At 50.3% G+C, this 18538-nt stretch overlaps 1 protein-coding gene across 1 annotated transcript in view; it reads left to right on the top strand.

Annotated features, from left to right (window-relative positions):
- Positions 1-18538, top strand: part of ash1l (ash1 (absent, small, or homeotic)-like) — a 64525-nt gene that overhangs the window by 10488 nt on the left and 35499 nt on the right. Inside the window, exons 3-4 of the mRNA XM_080786909.1 lie at positions 830-1805; positions 6380-11171. Coding sequence (XP_080643035.1) covers positions 1101-1805; positions 6380-11171 — 5497 coding nt within the window. The 5' untranslated portion in view covers positions 830-1100. The remainder of the gene's footprint in view (positions 1-829; positions 1806-6379; positions 11172-18538) is intronic.

Raw genomic sequence — 18538 nt, forward strand, 5'->3', positions numbered from 1 at the left:
CAAACAAGGGACTAAATTATTTTCGCTCCTATGCCACCAAAATGTGGAACGCCCTACTAACAGTCATTAAGACATGCAAATCCCTTGACTCCTTCAAAACCGCTCTCAAAGGGCACCTATGGACGGCTGCAATTCGACCCCTTTTCCCCCCTCACTGTATATGTTTCTTTTTCACTTTTACCTCCTTTATGATGAATTCCTGTTCTTTGGCTATATAGAAGTGTCTATTTGTACGTCTCTAAATGTTTTGATGAATTGATCAAGGTGGACCCTCTTGTAAACAAGTATAATGCTTTATTGGGTCGTCCACTCACTCACAGTTAACAGTCTTTGTATTGAGTTGTGCTAGAAATGTGCTAGAAACTGTAATTCTGCAAACTGTTAATAAATATTTCAATCAATCAATCAATCAATGTGCAAATTCAAAACAGGTGGTACTCAGGGCCGTCGAGTGATGTCTAACGAGCACGTCCAAACTGCAACACTTGGATAAAGAATCACCTGCAAAGGACAGAAAGTAGCTCTACAGTGGATTTTTATAAAACAAACACTTTGATAGAAAGTGATAAGAATAATTCAAGCTCTTCGTACAGCTGAAATGTTTGACGTTGTGTAATACAATCGGATATGACTTTTCTGTTGTGGATGAATGAACTGTCAATGGAAAATTGCATCTTGTTAGCACCTTGCCATTAACTTATATGGTAAGTAGGCCGCGGTCTGCATATGGTCCATTGTGTGACGTTCCCTGATCAGGTGACTAATTTGGAATTCCTCCCCCCCCCCTTTCTTATCTACCTTCCCCCCCCCCCCCCCCCCCCCTCAACAGCTGAAGGGCGGAGAAAGAGATCCGGACAGCCAGAGAAGGGAGGACAGACAACGCCAGTCGAAGATTGCTTTTCACTTCCCCCACTTACCCCCCTCCCTTTCCCCCCCTTCTCCCCCCCTTCCCCTTGTCCCATCTCCTTCAGGCCCACCGGCCTTTCCCCTTAGCAACAAACAACAACCGACTCTTACCTGCAATCGCACCCAATCGCCCCCCCCCCCCCTCCCTCCCTCCCTCCCTCCCCTAGTCGCCCCGACCTCCCCCTAGATCTCTGATGGATCAGAAGGTTCAGGGGGGAACCGCCACGCCACCCCCTCCTCTCCCCGCCTCGACTCCCCCGGGGGAGCGAGACAAGGAGGGAGGGGGCGGGAAGAAGGAGGAGGAGGACGAGAAGAAGAAGAGAGAGAAGGAGAGAGAGGGCGGTGCGCCCGCCGCCGACTCCTCCGGACCCGCGGGAGGAGGAGGAGGAGGAGGAGGAGAGGGTGGTGGCGGGGGACCGGGAGGTGACCAGTCCCACTTCTCCATCAAGGAGAGCAGCCTGTCGGAGGGCAATGTGAAGCTGAAGATCGGCCTGCAGGCCAAGCGCATGAAGAAACCCCCCAAGATCCTGGAGAACTACGTATGTCGGCCGGCGTTCCGCGCCACCGTGAGGCACACGTCTCGTGGAGGAGGTGGCGGCGGCGGTGGAGGTGGCAGCGGCGCTGCCAGTCGAGGGAACCGGGGAGGTGTCGCAGCGGCGGACAGGCAGCAAGGCGCCGGCGGTCCCACCCCGAGCCCCTCCGTGCAGGGCAGGGAGAGGGAGCAGCAGAGCCCCTCCAGACCGACCCCACCCTCCTCTACCTCCTCATCCTCCACCACGGGATCCACGCCGACACCACCAGCCATCGCTGCACCTTCTTCTTCGGCTGCCGTCACCTCCTCCTCCACCTCTACGACCGCCTCACCATCCCCGGTGAACGGGGGTGCAACGTCTAAAAGGGTAAGGACTCGGAGGAGGGAACGACTCGGATTCAGACGAGTGTTATTCCTGTCCTAAAATGTATTTTTGGCGGGCCTTGATGCCGTCGTAACGATTGATTTTACTCTTGCTGATAATAGTCGATCTACAAGCTCACAGCTTGTGAGCTTGTAGATCGGATATTTTCAGCATGCAACCAAGTGTAAAATGACTAATGGAGATACTGGATCTCTTGTCCACTGGTCCCTTCCTAACATTTTAGTCTAGTTTTATATAAGGAGGAGGGAACAAAGTGTTATTCCTGTCTAGCACGCTAAAAGCTGAGCGGAGGAGATTGCTATCCAAGGCATTGTGATTGCACAAGATGCTGTCTGGCTGCATGCCCTGCTTTTTTTCCTTTTTTTTTTTAAAGGAAGAAAGAAAGCAGACTGCTCGTTACTAACAGGCATGCTCACAACATTTTCTATTCTGTTTTGATCCAACTACAACCCTTAACTTCACACATTTGTTATGTGTAGGCCTACTCAATAACATGTAACCTTGCATTTAAGGGACATTTTAATATGGATCCAGTATGGAAATTCTTGGCCAATACCGATGTTTAAAAGAACAAGACAGTTCAACAATCACCAGACAGTGGCCTTGGTTAGAGTGTCTGCCCTGAAACTGGGAGGTCGGGGTTCGATCCCCGGCCGGGTCATACCAAAGACCGTAAAAATGGGACCCAATGCCTCCCTGCTTGGCACTCAGCATCAATGGGTTGGATTGGTGGGTCAGTCCCTGCTTGGCACTCAGCATCAATGGGTTGGATTGGTGGGTCAGTCCCTGCTTGGCACTCAGCATCAATGGGTTGGATTGGTGGGTCAGTCCCTGCTTGGCATCAATGGGTTGGATTGGTGGGTCAGTCCCTGCTTGGCATCAATGGGTTGGATTGGGGGGGGGGGGGTCAACTAATCAAATTATTCCAGAGCGCGGCACGACTGCAGCTCACCGCTCCAAGAGATGATATCCAAAGAATATCAGACCTACAAACTCGCATTGCAACGCAATATTCGCTTTATTACATGAACATTTTTGAATTTAACTAACTATTTGACAATATGCCAGGTGGACAGTCGAAGGAAGCAAGTTATGATTTTGTGAAACAAGTTTTTTTCACAACATTTTGGACTACTACCAGTGTTTTTGGCAGCAAATTTTGATTTTAGTTTCAGTCGTTTCTTGAATAGTTGTTATTTAGTTTTAGTTACCTGGAATGTTTTAGTGTTAGTCTAGTTTTAGTCGACTAAATGTCATAAGATTTTAGTTTACTAAATCTACATTCTACAGTTGATTTAGTCGACTATACAATGTATTTTGTCGGCGTCGTAAAGGTTTATTTCACACTTCCGATCAACAAGCTCACAACGCGCTTGTAGATCGGATATATTCAGCATGCAACAAAGTGTAAAATGACTAATGAGATAACGGATCTCTTGTCCACTAGAACATTTTAGTCTAGTTTTTATTTGTTTGATGAAATTGTCAGTATATTTAGTCATCGTAGCTTAGTTTTCATTTGGTTTTCATTTGGTTTCCATTTGGTTTCCGTCAGTGAAAAGATGAAATCCACGAAACCCGGATTGGGAATTAAACACCTTTTTATAAAACCCTCACAAACAGTCAGTCTGTCATAATGGTCAACACAGCTTAGTGCTTAGTTAATGACCACATTATTGCAATGGATAAAGCGTCTATTGCATGAATCGTTCCTTTGATTGTCTTTGTGCTCGCCACTTACACTTGGGCTTGTCCCCATCCATCAGTCACCACCCCCCCCCCTCCTCCCTTCCCCCTGTCTCATTTCATCTCTCCTCTGTCTCTGCATGATGGTACCAACACCCCCTCCCACCAACCCCCACACCCCCCTGTGTGACCCCCCTCTCTCTCTCTCTCTCTCCCAGTCCCTTGTCCCCAGTCTGACCCTGATAAGTGTTATTGAGTTGAGAGGAGCTGAACCCGGCCTCGGGCATGACCAGGGAAGCACCACCACGGTTAGACCAGACTAGATAGAGTTGGTACTGATAGAGTTGATACGTTGGTCTGGCCGTTAGAGCCTGACCCATACGTTGGTCTGGCCGTTAGAGCCTGACCCATACGTTGGTCTGGCCGTTAGAGCCTGACCCATACGTTGGTCTGACCGTTAGAGCCTGACCCATACGTTGGTCTGACCGTTAGAGCCTGACCCATACGTTGGTCTGGCCGTTAGAGCCTGACCCATACGTTGGTCTGACCGTTAGAGCCTGACCCATACGTTGGTCTGACCGTTAGAGCCTGACCCATACGTTGGTCTGACCGTTAGAGCCTGACCCATACGTTGGTCTGGCCGTTAGAGCCTGACCCATACGTTGGTCTGGCCGTTAGAGCCTGACCCATACGTTGGTCTGACCGTTAGAGCCTGACCCATACGTTGGTCTGACCGTTAGAGCCTGACCCATACGTTGGTCTGGCCGTTACTGTGGGCCCATATTTCACTTTTTTCAGTATCAGCATTAAAAAAAAAATATATATATATATATATATATATATATTTAACCACCCAATTCTAACAAATATATATATATATATATTTGTTAGAATTAGGTGGTTAAATAATATAAACGTCATATATATATATATATTAGGGCATTAACATAATAATCGAATAGTCGACTAGTCGACTAGCAAAACACTATTGGACACTTAATTGACATCCGATTGATTATTCGCTAATTCATATTTATTATGATTTTTATGATTTTTTTCCTTTTCTGCAGCAGACATGCAGGCATGCAGCTGTGAGCTCGGTTGTTTTGTTGGTAATTCGCCAACTTCAGTACTAATCCATTCCTGGCTGATTGTTTTCATATCATATACAAGCCTATTATACGTGGGTTTTGCCGTCACCCTCACTCGTGTAGGTGCGGTGGGCGGCGGATCGGCGATGGCACTATAGCAGCATTCAAGACAGTTTTTCTTTGAGAAAAGCATAATGCGATATGCCTCATAGGCTCATACGCTCAATGGGGACAACTACAGTGTGTAAATACTTTTACTATTGGTGAGTTTATTACTGTAGTTTGTTCAACAAGTTAGATTGGAGACGTGTCGTCGTGTCGTCCGGTACAGTAAAGTATAGCAGGAGTTCCTCCTCACTCTGCCCAATATTAGTTTGGTGACAGTCAAACTACAGTAGCTCTTGCCGTGATTTAATGTTTCTTCATGCTTATCCAACAAAAAAACAAACCGCTATGCCGCACGATCATAGTTATAATAGTCACGAGGAAGTTAAGTAGTTGATCATCTTCATAGCCTGGCAGCCTTGAGCCTGCTAGCTAGCAAACCTAGTATGTAATCATAACCTCCTCCTAGCTTGTAGCTCCTTCTAAAAACCAAAGGAACTGTGGTTGTAACTTGTTGTTGAACATTTAGGGTTGTATGAAAAACATCGCATGGTTCATTCCTCCTCCTCCCCGCTCCAGTCTCCACTCTCCAAACATTGTGAACAACGTAACATGCTATGCTGCTCCGTAGAACAGTCTTGCGCATCAAAAATAGCAGATTTACAAGCTCACAACGCGCCCATCCGTGAGTCATTGTGGACTTGCAACTTTGACTTGAAACAGCTGAGCTAATTTCGGCCAATCAGAGCGGCATTCAGCGTACTCTAGTAAGAGAGTGGCGACACACGCGTTGACTCCCACTGTAACAATGGAATGCGGAAGTGCTCATTCTATCTCAATGGGATAGTTCCAATGTTTGGAACTATAGCTTTGCGGTGAGATCAAAGTGTGTCGCCACTCTCTTACTATTCCTCGCTGGCTGTTTCAGAACACGATGTTTTAATGCTTGATTGGATGGAATAAATATCATATATTTTATATATATATTTCTTTTCATTTTCATTTTTTTTTTTCTTTTCAAGAATTATAATTGCTAAGTCGCTAGTCTAGGTCAGTGTTTCTCACAGTGGGTGCCTTCAGGGGTGTCTACGTGAAGACTTTGATAATATTTGGAATTAATCAAAATGTCACTTCAGTTTAGAGACGGTTTTAGACCCTCTCTACTTCTAGGACTCCAAAAGCGCTTTCCCACAATCTCACATCAGACTCAAAAGTCTGGCATCGGTCGGGCTCAAATTTGGATTTTTCTTCATGTCTAAAATGTACTTGCTGATTGATAAAATATATACTTTTAAACCCATTCAGGACGGGAACCCCTTTTGGTGTTTCAAGCATTATGTTATACTTTAGCTATTGAAAAATAGAAGATCTACAAGCTCATAGTGCGGCACAGAGTGCCGTGCTATGAGCACAGAGTGCCACGCTGCGAGCTTGTAGGTCTGCTATTTTATTGTTAAGATGTCAACATATAATGACTACTACAGAGCACATGTCCTCTTTAAACTCTGAGAAATAATAATAATAATTATAAACATGATGATCTCTGGTTAGAGATCACAGCCTGTGCGATTATTTTTTAATTAACAGTTTAGTCAGTAATTATGATGTGTTGGACTTTAATGGAGATTAATGGTTTTAATTTCTTTCTCTTTCTTTCTTAAATCTTTTTTACAGGGTCCACCAAAGATAGCTTGCAAGCCAGATATGAAGTCCGACACAAAAGCGGCCTCTACGACATCCGAGAGACCCCTCAATCTTCACCGGCCTTCGTCGGACAGCAAACAAACGCACACCTCCGGGAAGAAGACGCCCACTCCCACTCCGCAAACCCACCCGCCGACGCCCTCGCCTTCCGCAACGAAAGAGCCCACCTCGGAAGGAGGGGTCGTCGTCAAGCCTTCTCATCACACCTACAACGCCGAGGGTCAGCGCGTCGAGAAGGTGGGGGCTCCTCCCAGCTGGGGAGCGCCCACCGTCACTGAGAAACTGGCTCAGCTCATAGCCACCTGCCCGCCCTCCAAGACGCCCAAGGCAGGCAAACTACCCAAGAACGCGGCCCACTCCCCTACGCTCCCCAGCTCGGGCTTCATGGCCCCCACCGCCAAGCAGCGCGACCGGGCCATGGCCAACAGGAACACGTACTCCAGGGTGGTCCACCTGGCCCCGCCGCCTCCCGTGTCGCGGCCCCCCGGCCGGCCCTACGGCTCGCGCAGCAACAAAGACAGTGTTATGGACAAGTCGTCCCTCACCCCGCCGAGGAAAGAGGACACGGACGGGGGGAAGTTCGGCGGCGGCAACGTGAACGCCGGTAGCAACAGCAGCAGTCGCAGCAACAGCCCCGCCCTCTCGTACGGCAACAACCGGCTGACCAACATTTCAAAGGACAACAACGGCAACAACGACGGCGGCGGCAACAGCAGCAGCGCCAGGTCACAGTCGCGTCTCGCTCACTGCTCGCCCCACGCGACGTCTTCGCCCTCTCGCCTCTCTTCGTCTTCCTCCTCCTCCTCCTCGTCCTCCTCTTCGGCCGGCGTCAACGCAGCGGCCGAGCAGAGGGCAGGGAGCATCGCACTGAGCCGCCAGGCCTCCCCCGTCCCTTTGCAAGGACACCACGTACGAGAGAGTCCTGGGCTGGCGGAGGAGGGCGGGGAGAGGGAACGAGAGCAGGAGAGAGACGGCCCCAGAGACTTAATAACCAAATGCCCTCTTCCGTCAGGAGCCATGAAGCCGGAGGGGAAGGACAAGGGGCTCGGTAATCAGTCACTCCGAGTGGTGGAGAGGGGGAAAAGTTCCAGCCCCGGTAAACGTAGTCCAAACCGGGACTGCGGCGGCCGACCCGGTCGGACCATCAGTCCCCCCGAGACCACCATTCAAAGAGCAGCTTCTTCGCCGCCGGACCCTGCCGACCGAGAGGGCTCCCCGGCGCCGCTCAGAGGCGACGACTCCCCTGACTCGTCGCCGGACTCCCCCGCGGAGCAGGACAGCAAGCCCCTGAAGAAACGCCGAGGCAGGAAACCCCGTTGGACGCGCGTGGTGAACCGGGGCCAGACGCAGCGGGCGGCGCAGGGCGGTCCCGGCGTCGACCACCAGTGCAGCAAAACCACCATGCCTTTATCGTCGAGCCTGCAGGAAACATCCCTGCCTATAAAAAGACCCGTGGGCCGGCCCCCGAACCCAAACAAGATCAGACCAAACCCCGTGGCGCAACAGATGCCCATGTCGCAGATCTTCACGCAGCAGCAGCAGCTGCAGCAGATGCCGAGGAAAAGGGGACGGCCCAAGTCGAAAATGCCCCGGCTGGACGCGCCGACGCGCAGGCGCCCTCCCAACAAGCTCGTCCCTTCCTCCAAGGTCTTCTCGTCGCTCATGAAGTCCAAAGAGGAGCAGGACCCTCCCGTCCTTCACCCGGAGGTGGACTTCAACCCTCCCAAACCCATGCCCAGGAAACGAGGGCGCCCCAAGCGCCTTCCCCCCACCCTGCCGCAAGAGGGCCAAGCCCCGCCCACCCTGGCGCCGGAGGCCGGGGACGAGAAGCGGTACCGCGCCAAAGGAAACGGACAGCTCATCATGAGAACCATCATAGGCAAGATAAACAAGATGAAGAGCGTGAAACGCAAACGGATCCTCTGTCAGATCCTGTCGAGTCCTGGTCCGGAGAACAACGCGCCCAGGGTTCCCAGCAGCGCCGCCGCGGTGGCGGCGACCACCGTGGCGGCCACGACGCAGTCCCTGTCGAACCTCGCCGCCTCTTTCGGGGGCAAGCTGGGCCCGCAGATCAACGTCAGCAAAAAGGGCACCATATACATGGGGAAGAGGAGAGGCCGCAAGCCCAAGTCGGCGAGCGGCATGACGTCGACGGCTCAGACGCCGCCCTCGGAGCCCTTCCTGTCCCCCAACAACACCACGTCTCCTCTCCACCACCACCACCAGTCCCAGCAGCACCATCACCACCAGGAGGTCTTCCCCTCGCCCTCCCTCTCCCAGTCCAGCGGCGGCCACAGCCCCATCAGCGACGCCAGCTTCGTGGAGCCCGGCTCGGTGCACTTTCCGGGCCACCACTCCCATTACCACCACCCTCACTCCCACCACGGCCACCACTCCTTCCCCTTCCCTCCCCCCACCTTCTCCGCCCCTAACCCTCGCACGTTGGCCCCGCTCGGCTCCACGGCGTCCTCTTTGGCCAGCGCGGCGGCCTCGTCCCAGAAGAAGTCCTGCCGCGGCTACCACCACCACCACCATTACCGGCAGCACTACCACCACTACCGTAAGCTCTCCCCTCCCCGGCCGCTGCACCCCACCTCCCCCGCCCCGCTCAGCGAACTGAAGGAGGCCACGCCGTCGCCGGTGAGCGAGTCGCACAGCGAGGAGACGGTGCCCAGCGACAGCGGCATCGGCACGGACAACAACAGCACCTCGGACCGAGGAGAGAAGGCCGGGGGCGCGGGCGGTCTGGGCGGCGTGGGCCTGCCGCCGGGGATAGGCGGCGGGTTGCTCATGCCCGGGGTCATGGGGTCGACCGTGGGACCCGGAGGAGCGGGGCTCAACTCCAGAGGCAGGCGACGCCACTCGTCCTCGGCGCTGCTGCTGGAGCACCCCTCCCCGTCGCCGTCGCCCCTCGGCGCGAGGTCGTCGCCGGACCCCCGCGGCGGCCGGCCTCACCCGGCGGCCCCCGCGTCCTCCCTGGGGATAGGAGGACACAAGGAGAAGCACAAGCACAAGTGCAAGCGGCGCAGCGGCCACGGCTGCCCCGGCTACGACAAGCTGAAGAGGCAGAAGAGGAAGAGGAAGAAGAAGTACCTCCAGCTGCGCTCCCGCCGCCAGGACCCCGACTTCCTGGCTGAGCTGGACCAGATCGTGGCGAGGCTGAGCGAGGTCCGGATAGCGCATCGCGGCGCCGCGGGGGGCCACCGGCTGGGCGGCGGCATGGGGATAGCGGGCCCCGGCGGCCGGGGGATGCCGGGGGCGGGCGGCAGGGTGCCGGGAGGCGGCGTCGGAGGCGCGGGGGGCCCGCCCCCACATCACTATCTGCACAGAGACCTACTGCCCACCATCTTCAGGATCAACTTCAGCGGCTACTACTCGCCCCACCCGGCGTACCCGTGCGACTCCCTGCACTACGTCCGCAAGCCGGACATGAAGAAGAAGCGCGGGCGGCCTCCCAAGCTGCGGGAGTCCATGTCCGAGGTTCCCTTCGTGCCCGGGCTGGGCTTCCCGCTGTCCAGCGGCGGGTTCTACCACCCGTCGTACGGCGTTCCTTACTCGTCGGGTCCGCTGGGGCTGAGCTACTACCGGGGTTACCCTCCGCCCGGCGCCCTGTACCCGCACCACCCGCACCACCAGTCGCCCCACGCCGTCGCCCCGGCCCACCACTCCCACCACTCCCCCACGTTCCCGCCACCGCCTCCGCCCTCCTACATGCACCACCACCACCCCTCCACGCACCTCCTGCTCAACCCCTCCAAGTTCCACAAGAAGAAACACAAGCTGCTCCGGCAGGAGTACCTGGGAGGAGGAGGAGGAGGAGGAGGAGCAGGCCGCTCGGCGCCCGGCGTCCTCTATCCCCCCATGTCCTCCGAGCTGTCCTTCGGCTGGCACCACAAACACAAACACAGACACAAACACAGGGAGCGCTGCGCCGAGGAGGACGGGGTGGATCCGGGACGAGGAGGAGGAGGAGGAGGAGGAAACGGAGCAGCAGGGAGTCGGAATACTGGAGCAGGAATACCCGACGGCGGCGGAGTGCCAGAGAGGAGGGCAGAGAGGGCCGGCGGCGGCGGGGCCGCCGTGGGCATGGCGGAGTCCTTACAGCGCTGCCGCTTCGGTCGAGACCCCGCCAGTAGTACCACCGGGGTGGTCTCCAAGCAGCCGGGAGGAGGAGGAGGAGCCGCCGGCGGCTCGGCCAACTCCCCGTCGTCGTCGTCGTCGTCGTCCGCCGAGCGGTACAAACAGCGCAAGGAGAGCTCCATGTCGTCGTCGTGTCTGGGGCCCTCTCGCCTCGCCATGGGCAGCGGCGGCACGCCGAGGGGACACCACCACCCGCTGGAGTCCTGGTTCAGGATGGGCGCCTCAGAGGCGGAGTACACCAAGCTCTCCTCCAGGAACCAGGCGTCCTCCGGAGGAGGAGGAGGAGGAGGAGGAGGACAGGGGCCGTTCTCGGACGGGCAGGCGGAGGAAGACGCGGCGGGCTGCTCGGACAGCGAGGACGAGGAGCCCCTCCTCGCGCCCACGGCGGAGGACATCATGGAACAACACGGCGGAGGACCCCTGCAGCAGGACCCCACTCCTAACCACACCAACCTGTTTGCCTCCGCCCTCACCTCCCGCACCTCCCTGAGGGGGAGCAAGGGCAGGAAGCCGGCCGGAGGAGGAGGAGGAGCCGCCGAGAGCGCTTCGTCCAGTTTCTCCCGCAGCATGGACCGGACGCTGAGAAAGGACCGCTCCACGTCAGCAGAGAGGAGAGAGACGGGTGAGTCAGCCATTCTGTTGTGGGGGGCTCGAATTACAAGGAGAGTCTGCATGAATAACCCATTCTGGACGGGGCAACCCCTTTTTGGTGTTATACTTTTAGCTATTGAAAAATAGCAGATCTACAAGCTCATAGGGCTTGTAGGTCTGCTATTCAAGCTTGTAGGTCTGCTATTTTTGAAAAACCTGTGAAAATCTTTGAATATATATTCTTTCACAGCGAACGTTTTAACTCAAATCTTTGCTTCTGGGGGGGAGGTCCCTGGAACAACATATGTTCCGATGGGGGGTCCGCAGCCAAATAAATATAATTCTGGGGGTCCTTCACATGAAATAGTTTGAGCACCACTTACATAGAAACATAGGGTTTTCCAGAAAACCGTCAGGATTTAGAAGACATTTGTAGAATGGGTTTAGGTCTAAATGGGATAGACAGCTACACCAAGAGCATCCATTTATGCGTGACTTACAGGCCACAGCAGTGGTTCGCATTGTTCAGGGAAGGAGAAATAAGCTATAGAGGGCTTCTGTCTTATCTGTAGTAACAAATAACAAGCATTGTTGGCAGTCAGAGAGGACCACTTGTATTAATTTGTTCTTGAAAAATCCCTTTCAAAGAATGAAATCCCCCTGTGATTCATGTTAGCCCTGTGGCTTTGGAATTTGATAGGCCCACTCTGCGACGGAAAAAACATCTCTCGACCTAAATTAAATGTGACATTGTGTTGAAGGTTACCGAATTCAATTGTGCACCAAATTCATTTTTCCTAAAAATAGTTACCCCGTTTTTTTTTTATTGCCTGAAGAACTCTTGTGGTTGGATTTGATTGGATGATGTGTCCGATGTAGCTTTTACGGCCCTGGCACAGGCACGGTTTGGAACTGGCGCAGCGTGTGTGTGTGTGTGTGTGTGTGTGTGTGTGTGTGTGTGTGGCGCCATTAGTGGCTGCAGTGATTCAAGGACTTTAAATTTGGGCAATGACCCTTGCAGAAACCGCCATATGGCCCGGGCTAGTGAGCCATCTATCCTTGCTTGATCTCTGCTGTTGTTCACTGATGCCATGTATCCATTGAAAACCACTTTAGACCTCCCAGAGATGGTGAAGTACTTCTGACTCTTGACTCTGGAGTCTATCTAATGGATACATTTTCTCCCGTGTATCTCCTCTATTCCCTCCACTGTTCTTTTGTCTATTTTAAGAATAAAGTAAAATTGGGAATGGACTGCATGGATTGCAATGTCCGCTGTGTGTCAGAAAGACACACGGACATTGCACGCACGTGCGTGACGTGCGTGCAATGTCCTGTGCTGAGATATTCAATAGCTCCTCACCAGCGATCCAAGGCCTTGGCAGGAAAGCCCACATAATGACTTTAACTGTATGCTCTGCCAGTGTAGTTGTCACAGCGTTATGCTGAAGCAGCCACATTATAATAGATGCTACATCTTGTGTTCTCGTGTTGCCGCGATGCGATGCTTGGCACGGGAGTATTTTGTTATATATGGGCTATATTTGGCAGACGATGTCATCGTTAAGACTCGCAGTGAAGAAAATCTTCGTCTGATCCTGTGTCCCCCCACCCTACCCACGTTTTGCAGCTGTATTCGGGCTAATATCACCCAAATACATAAGATGGAGCGTATGGGTAATGCTAAGTACATCCTGACAGTTTTCTGAAAAACCCATGTTTCTATATCAGTGGTTCTTAATATTTCATGTCAAGGACACCCAAAATTATATGTATTTGGCCGCCGACCCCCATCTGAAATGTGTTGTTCCAGGGGAACGGTTCCCGTCCTGAATTGCAGTAGCGTGTCATTAGCTAGTGTTTGTGGGTGTGTGTGACGATGATGATGAGGAGAAGGATGAGGAAGGCTCTCATAAAGGCCATATAAATAGCGTGTACCCATGTCTGCTTAATCCTGGATTAGAGGCTGTGGACATGGTGTCACCCAACGGTCAGGCTGGACTGTTAAGGTAGTGTAGGGCGGACTGACTGAGAATTAATAAGGTAGTATAGGGGGGACTGACAGAATGAATAAGGTAGTATAGGGGGGACTGACTGAGAATGAATAAGGTGGTGTAGGGGGACTGACAGAATGAATAAGGTAGTGTAGGGGGGACTGACTGAGAATGAATAAGGTAGTGTAGGGGGGACTGACTGAGAATGAATAAGGTAGTGTAGGGGGGACTGACTGAGAATGAATAAGGTAGTGTAGGGGGACTGACAGAATGAATAAGGTAGTGTAGGGGGACTGACTGAGTGAATAAGGTAGTGTAGGGGGACTGACTGAGAATGAATAAGGTTGTGTAGGGGGACTGACTGAATGAATAAGGTAGTGTAGGGGGACTGACTGAGTGAATAAGGTAGTGTAGGGGGACTGACTGAGAATGAATAAGGTCGTGTAGGGGGGACTGACATAATGAATAAGGTAGTGTAGGGGGACTGACTGAATGAATAAGGTGGTGTAGGGGGACTGACAGAATGAATAAGGTAGTGTAGGGGGACTGACTGAATGAATAAGGTAGTGTAGGGGGACTGAGTGAGAATGAATAAGGTAGTGTAGGGGGGACTGACATAATGAATAAGGTAGTGTAGGGGGACTGACAGAATGAATAAGGTAGTGTAGGGGGACTGACAGCATGAATAAGGTAGTGTAGGGGGGACTGGCAGAATGAATAAGGTAGTGTAGGGGGACTGAGTGAGAATGAATAAGGTAGTGTAGGGGGACTGACAGAATGAATAAGGTAGTGTAGGGGGACTGACAGAATGAATAAGGTAGTGTAGGGGGACTGACAGAATGAATAAGGTAGTGTAGGGGGGACTGACATAATGAATAAGGTAGTGTAGGGGGACTGACAGAATGAATAAGGTAGTGTAGGGGGACTGACAGAATGAATAAGGTAGTGTAGGGGGGACTGACAGAATGAATAAGGTAGTGTAGGGGGGACTGGCAGAATGAATAAGGTAGTGTAGGGGGACTGACTGAGAATGAATAAGGAGAAGACAAAGTCAAATGAGAAATAAATAGGAATGCACGATTAATCGGTAGCATAATCGGAATGGGCCACATCGGCCATAAAAATGCCATATCGGTATCGGAACGGTCTAAAAATAATACAGATTATTACTTGCGCAAGCAGAGCGCGCAAGTAATAATTTCGCTTGGTCTCTTCAAAGTGACAGCCAAGTTTTTTTCAACCACATTACGTCATCACATACGTATACACACCATGTACTCTGGTCCCAGTTCTCAACGATGACGTAATGTGGTATCTGGTCCCAGCAAACCAGGCACAGACTTACGGTTGAAAAAAACTTGGCTGTCACTTTTTGGAACCAAGTAACCACAGTATACTGCTAATCAAATTACAACTACATACTCTGTATGTAGTTGTAATGTGATTTGTAATTTGTAAATCTGTGCCTGGTCTGCTGGGACCAGACTACACAGATGACCATATCTCTTACGTCATCACTGAGAGCTAGTCATACATATACACACCATGTACTCTGGTCCCAGCTCTCAACGATGACGTAATGTGGTATCTGGTCCCAGCAAACCAGGCACAGACTTACGGTTGAAAAAAACTTTGCTGTCACTTTTTGGAACCAAGTAACCACAGTATACTGCTAATCAAATTACAACTACATACTCTGTATGTAGTTGTAATGTGATTTGTAATTTGTAAATCTGTGCCTGGTCTGCTGGGACCAGACTACACAGATGACCATATCTCTTACGTCATCACTGAGAGCTAGTCATACATATACACACACCATGTACTCTGGTCCAAGCTCTCAACGATGACTTAATGTGGTATCTGGTGGGACCAGATACCAGTACTTGCGCGCTCTGCTTGCGCACTAGTAGGCCATTTATGGCCTACTAGTGTGCAACAAGCAAGTATGCACTCGGCAGAGTGCAGTTCTAGTTTAATCTGTTTTCACCAGCAAAAATGATTTTAAATGAAAAATGTAAAGAATCATCAATGAGTTCAATATAAATCAAAAGCGTCTAGTACCTCTAGTCTAGAACAAAAGCCACATTTTTCTACATTTTTTCTTAATTTGTGTATGGTACTCATCTCATTCAGTAGTCATTCAGTTGTGAAAACAGACACTTGGAAAAGAGTATAGGCTATTTATTGATTGAATACTTTTATTAACAGGCTTTGGGCCAAGCCCCTATACTAGGGCCTAGGCTTGTTTCCATTGTGGTCCTCTGTATAATATCAGAATCGGTCAGAATCGGTATCGGCAGATGCAAATAATCGTAGATCGGATATCGGTCATAATTTCATAATCGTGCACCCCTAGAAAGAAGTCCTATAGTGTAATTAAGGCAGTGTTTCTCTGGGCATTTCCATGCCAAATTGATATGATGCTAGGCCACAGACGGTTCATTTGAAAACATTTTGTGCCAGTGTCGGTGACCCCCCATAAGTACAGAATTGTACAAGAATTTTCTTCACCAATGTGTTTGTAAACATACTAAAATATTCAACCACCCTAGGGGAACTTTTGACAGTTTTAGCTAAATCTAAAATACAATTTTGCTGCCAAAAACAAAAGTGTTGAGAACCACTGATGTAAGGTCAAAAGGTCAAAGGAGAATATGATAGACGGAAGCAGGGATTCTGCAGAAGTATAGAGGAAAGATGAGGAGGGGCAAAGACAACACATGAATATTTAATAGGAGAGAAAGAAAGAGGAGAGAATGGAAGTAAATAGTTTGGAGAATGGAGCAGCGCAGAGTCTGTCTGTGTTGTGTGTGTTTTTTTTTGCGAACAGCTGCACTGCACTGTTGTGTGTCGACAAAGTATATACATCAGGCTTAAGAGGAAGGAATGGATTAGAAATACGAATGAAAACAGTAGGTTATGTTATGAACACAGGTCATTAAACGGTGGGCAGTTCTTTTAATAGTGTGCGCATGAATTGTATTCACCGACACAGTCATTCACACACCGAGTTAACTCTATCTCTACCGCTAGCTGTTAGCATAAACCCCAGTTCCCAGTGTCGGCATACGTGTTCACTTGAAATAGTCGGAGTTTGTCCCCCCCCTCCCCCTACACACACTCTAGTATCATTGGAACACGCACACACTCTTTACCTCTCATCAGAAACTTTTACATGGAGGCAGCGTCACGGTACAAAGGCACAAATTAAATCCGAAATGTGGATGGCAGAAAATCCACCAAGGACAGCGATCCTAGAATCCGATTTATGGAGGCTTGAAAATCCTCCTTTCAACTGCTTTGCACTGTGAATATATTTGCAATCTCATAGTTGGAACGGTGGGGTGTTGCTATAGGAACCGGACCAATGTTAAAAGCTTCCGTAGGACTAAACCATTATATAGACGGAGTATACGTTGGGGTACGTATATATATATAAGGACCTGGGATATGACGCCACATAGCATCGACGTACATATATACGGACTTGGGGGAAAAAAGAGTTAAGGGTGATGGAGATTGGAGAATTATGTGAGTGAAAAACAGTGAGTGAAAGAGGTGTAGAAATAGAGTAAATGAGGGACCTGTCACGATACCAGAGTGCCTGAACCCAAAATGCAGAGCTACAAGCAAAGTAGTTTCAAAAATTGTTTATTTCAAGCAGAAGGCAGCTTAGCTTACAAACAAAAAGTAGACAAGCAAGCAGAAACTCAGGGAAGCCCAAAAAGGCCAAACATTACAAAAGTACAACTCAAAATCCAAAAGGCAAAACAAAGTCCAAAACTAAAACAAAGCACTAGGCAAAACACAAGTCCAGAAAAGGGCAAACCTTATAGAAAATGAGAACGAGGATTTCCAGGAACAGGAGAACAGGAACACCAAGAATGAGCACCGGACAATGAGTTTATGTACTGACAGTTTGTGTGTGCAATGAGTCCAGTATTTATAGGCAGCAGGATAATGGCAAAGGGTTCACAGGTGTGTAATGGGAAGCACTGTGCAGGGCTGATGAGAGTTGGGGACAGGTGTGCAGTGTGAGGGAATGGAATGAGGGAGTGGCCAGGAAGGAGAAATGGTCTGTGGAGTGACAGACCATAACAGGACCTACGGGAATTAACCTGAAATCTCCAACAAAGTGACACCCACCACAGACTTAACATAATGATCATACATGATGCCTTGTTGTTATGCAACTTAGTGGAGTTAGGCCTCAATTACACCTATACATCTAGCATACAACAATGTTGCATGGTAGATAAGCAAGTTGTAAGTGTAAATGCATTTCCAATGGAAGTCACATGGTTTGATAAAACATTTCTGTTTGATGCGGGGGAGAACTAACCTGACGCTGCCAGATCCAAGAAGCTTGCTACACAAATTTGTTTCACAGCTTATTGGGATCTGGGATCGCGGAAGCAAATTCGATGACGGGGCTGTTCCTTTTTTTCAAGATACTTGGTAGATGATTGGATGGGACCGTCTGTCTATCACCGTGTGGGCGTGCAAACACAACCAATCATATTGACATGTCTATATAGCTTCACATCCGGTTTCGCACATATCCCGCCCTTAGCTCACGCTGATTGGTTCGGTACGGAACGGATTGGCGTTAGCTGAACTCCCTGAGAAATCCCAGATGGAAGCTGTGTTGGGGAACATGCCCAATACCGCCCCCATCTGGCAGCGTCAGGTTAGGGGAGAACACAGCCATCAAACAAAAATGGCCATGACACTTACATCTTGCTTACATCTTGCATGCAACATTGTTGTATAGGTGTAATTGAGGCCTTAGGCTTCACTCACAGTCTCACACCTGCACAACAGATTGTTGTATAGCTGATGCATGAGACTTGTTGACTGATGCAAGCTCGCAATTAATTTCCAATGGGAGTCACTTGGTTTGACACAGCATTTGTGTTGTATGAGGGGGAGGGGGGCAGTCGAAACACAGACAAAAGCCGTACAACAAAAATGTTGTGTCAAACCATGTGACTTCCATTGGAAATGCATTGAGAGCTTGCATCAGTAAACAAGTCTCATACATCTAGCATGCATCAATGTTGTATGCTAGATCGAAAGGTGTGAGTCAGGCCTTAGAGTTAAATCATTCTAAACAACAGAAAATGTGTATAGAAAAAAAGTGATTGTAATTCTGTGATCTGATGATAATGTCTGCATTGTCAATAAACAGATCTTTATAAAGTTGCTCCCCAGACAGTTTAATCTCTGCCATTTCCTATGATACTCTACCTCCACCTTTTGATGTCATTCTCACAGCTGTAAATTCTTACTCAAATCCTCAGTGGTGCAATATTTTATTGTAGCACATAATGGATAGGATGGTAAAATACACTTTGTCACTTGGACGGTTTGCCAACTTGGAGACCCGGGTGATCAGTGT

Source organism: Protomyctophum bolini (assembly GCF_963924005.1).
Source record: "Protomyctophum bolini genome assembly, chromosome: 17".
NCBI classification, from domain to species: Eukaryota; Metazoa; Chordata; class Actinopteri; order Myctophiformes; family Myctophidae; genus Protomyctophum; species Protomyctophum bolini.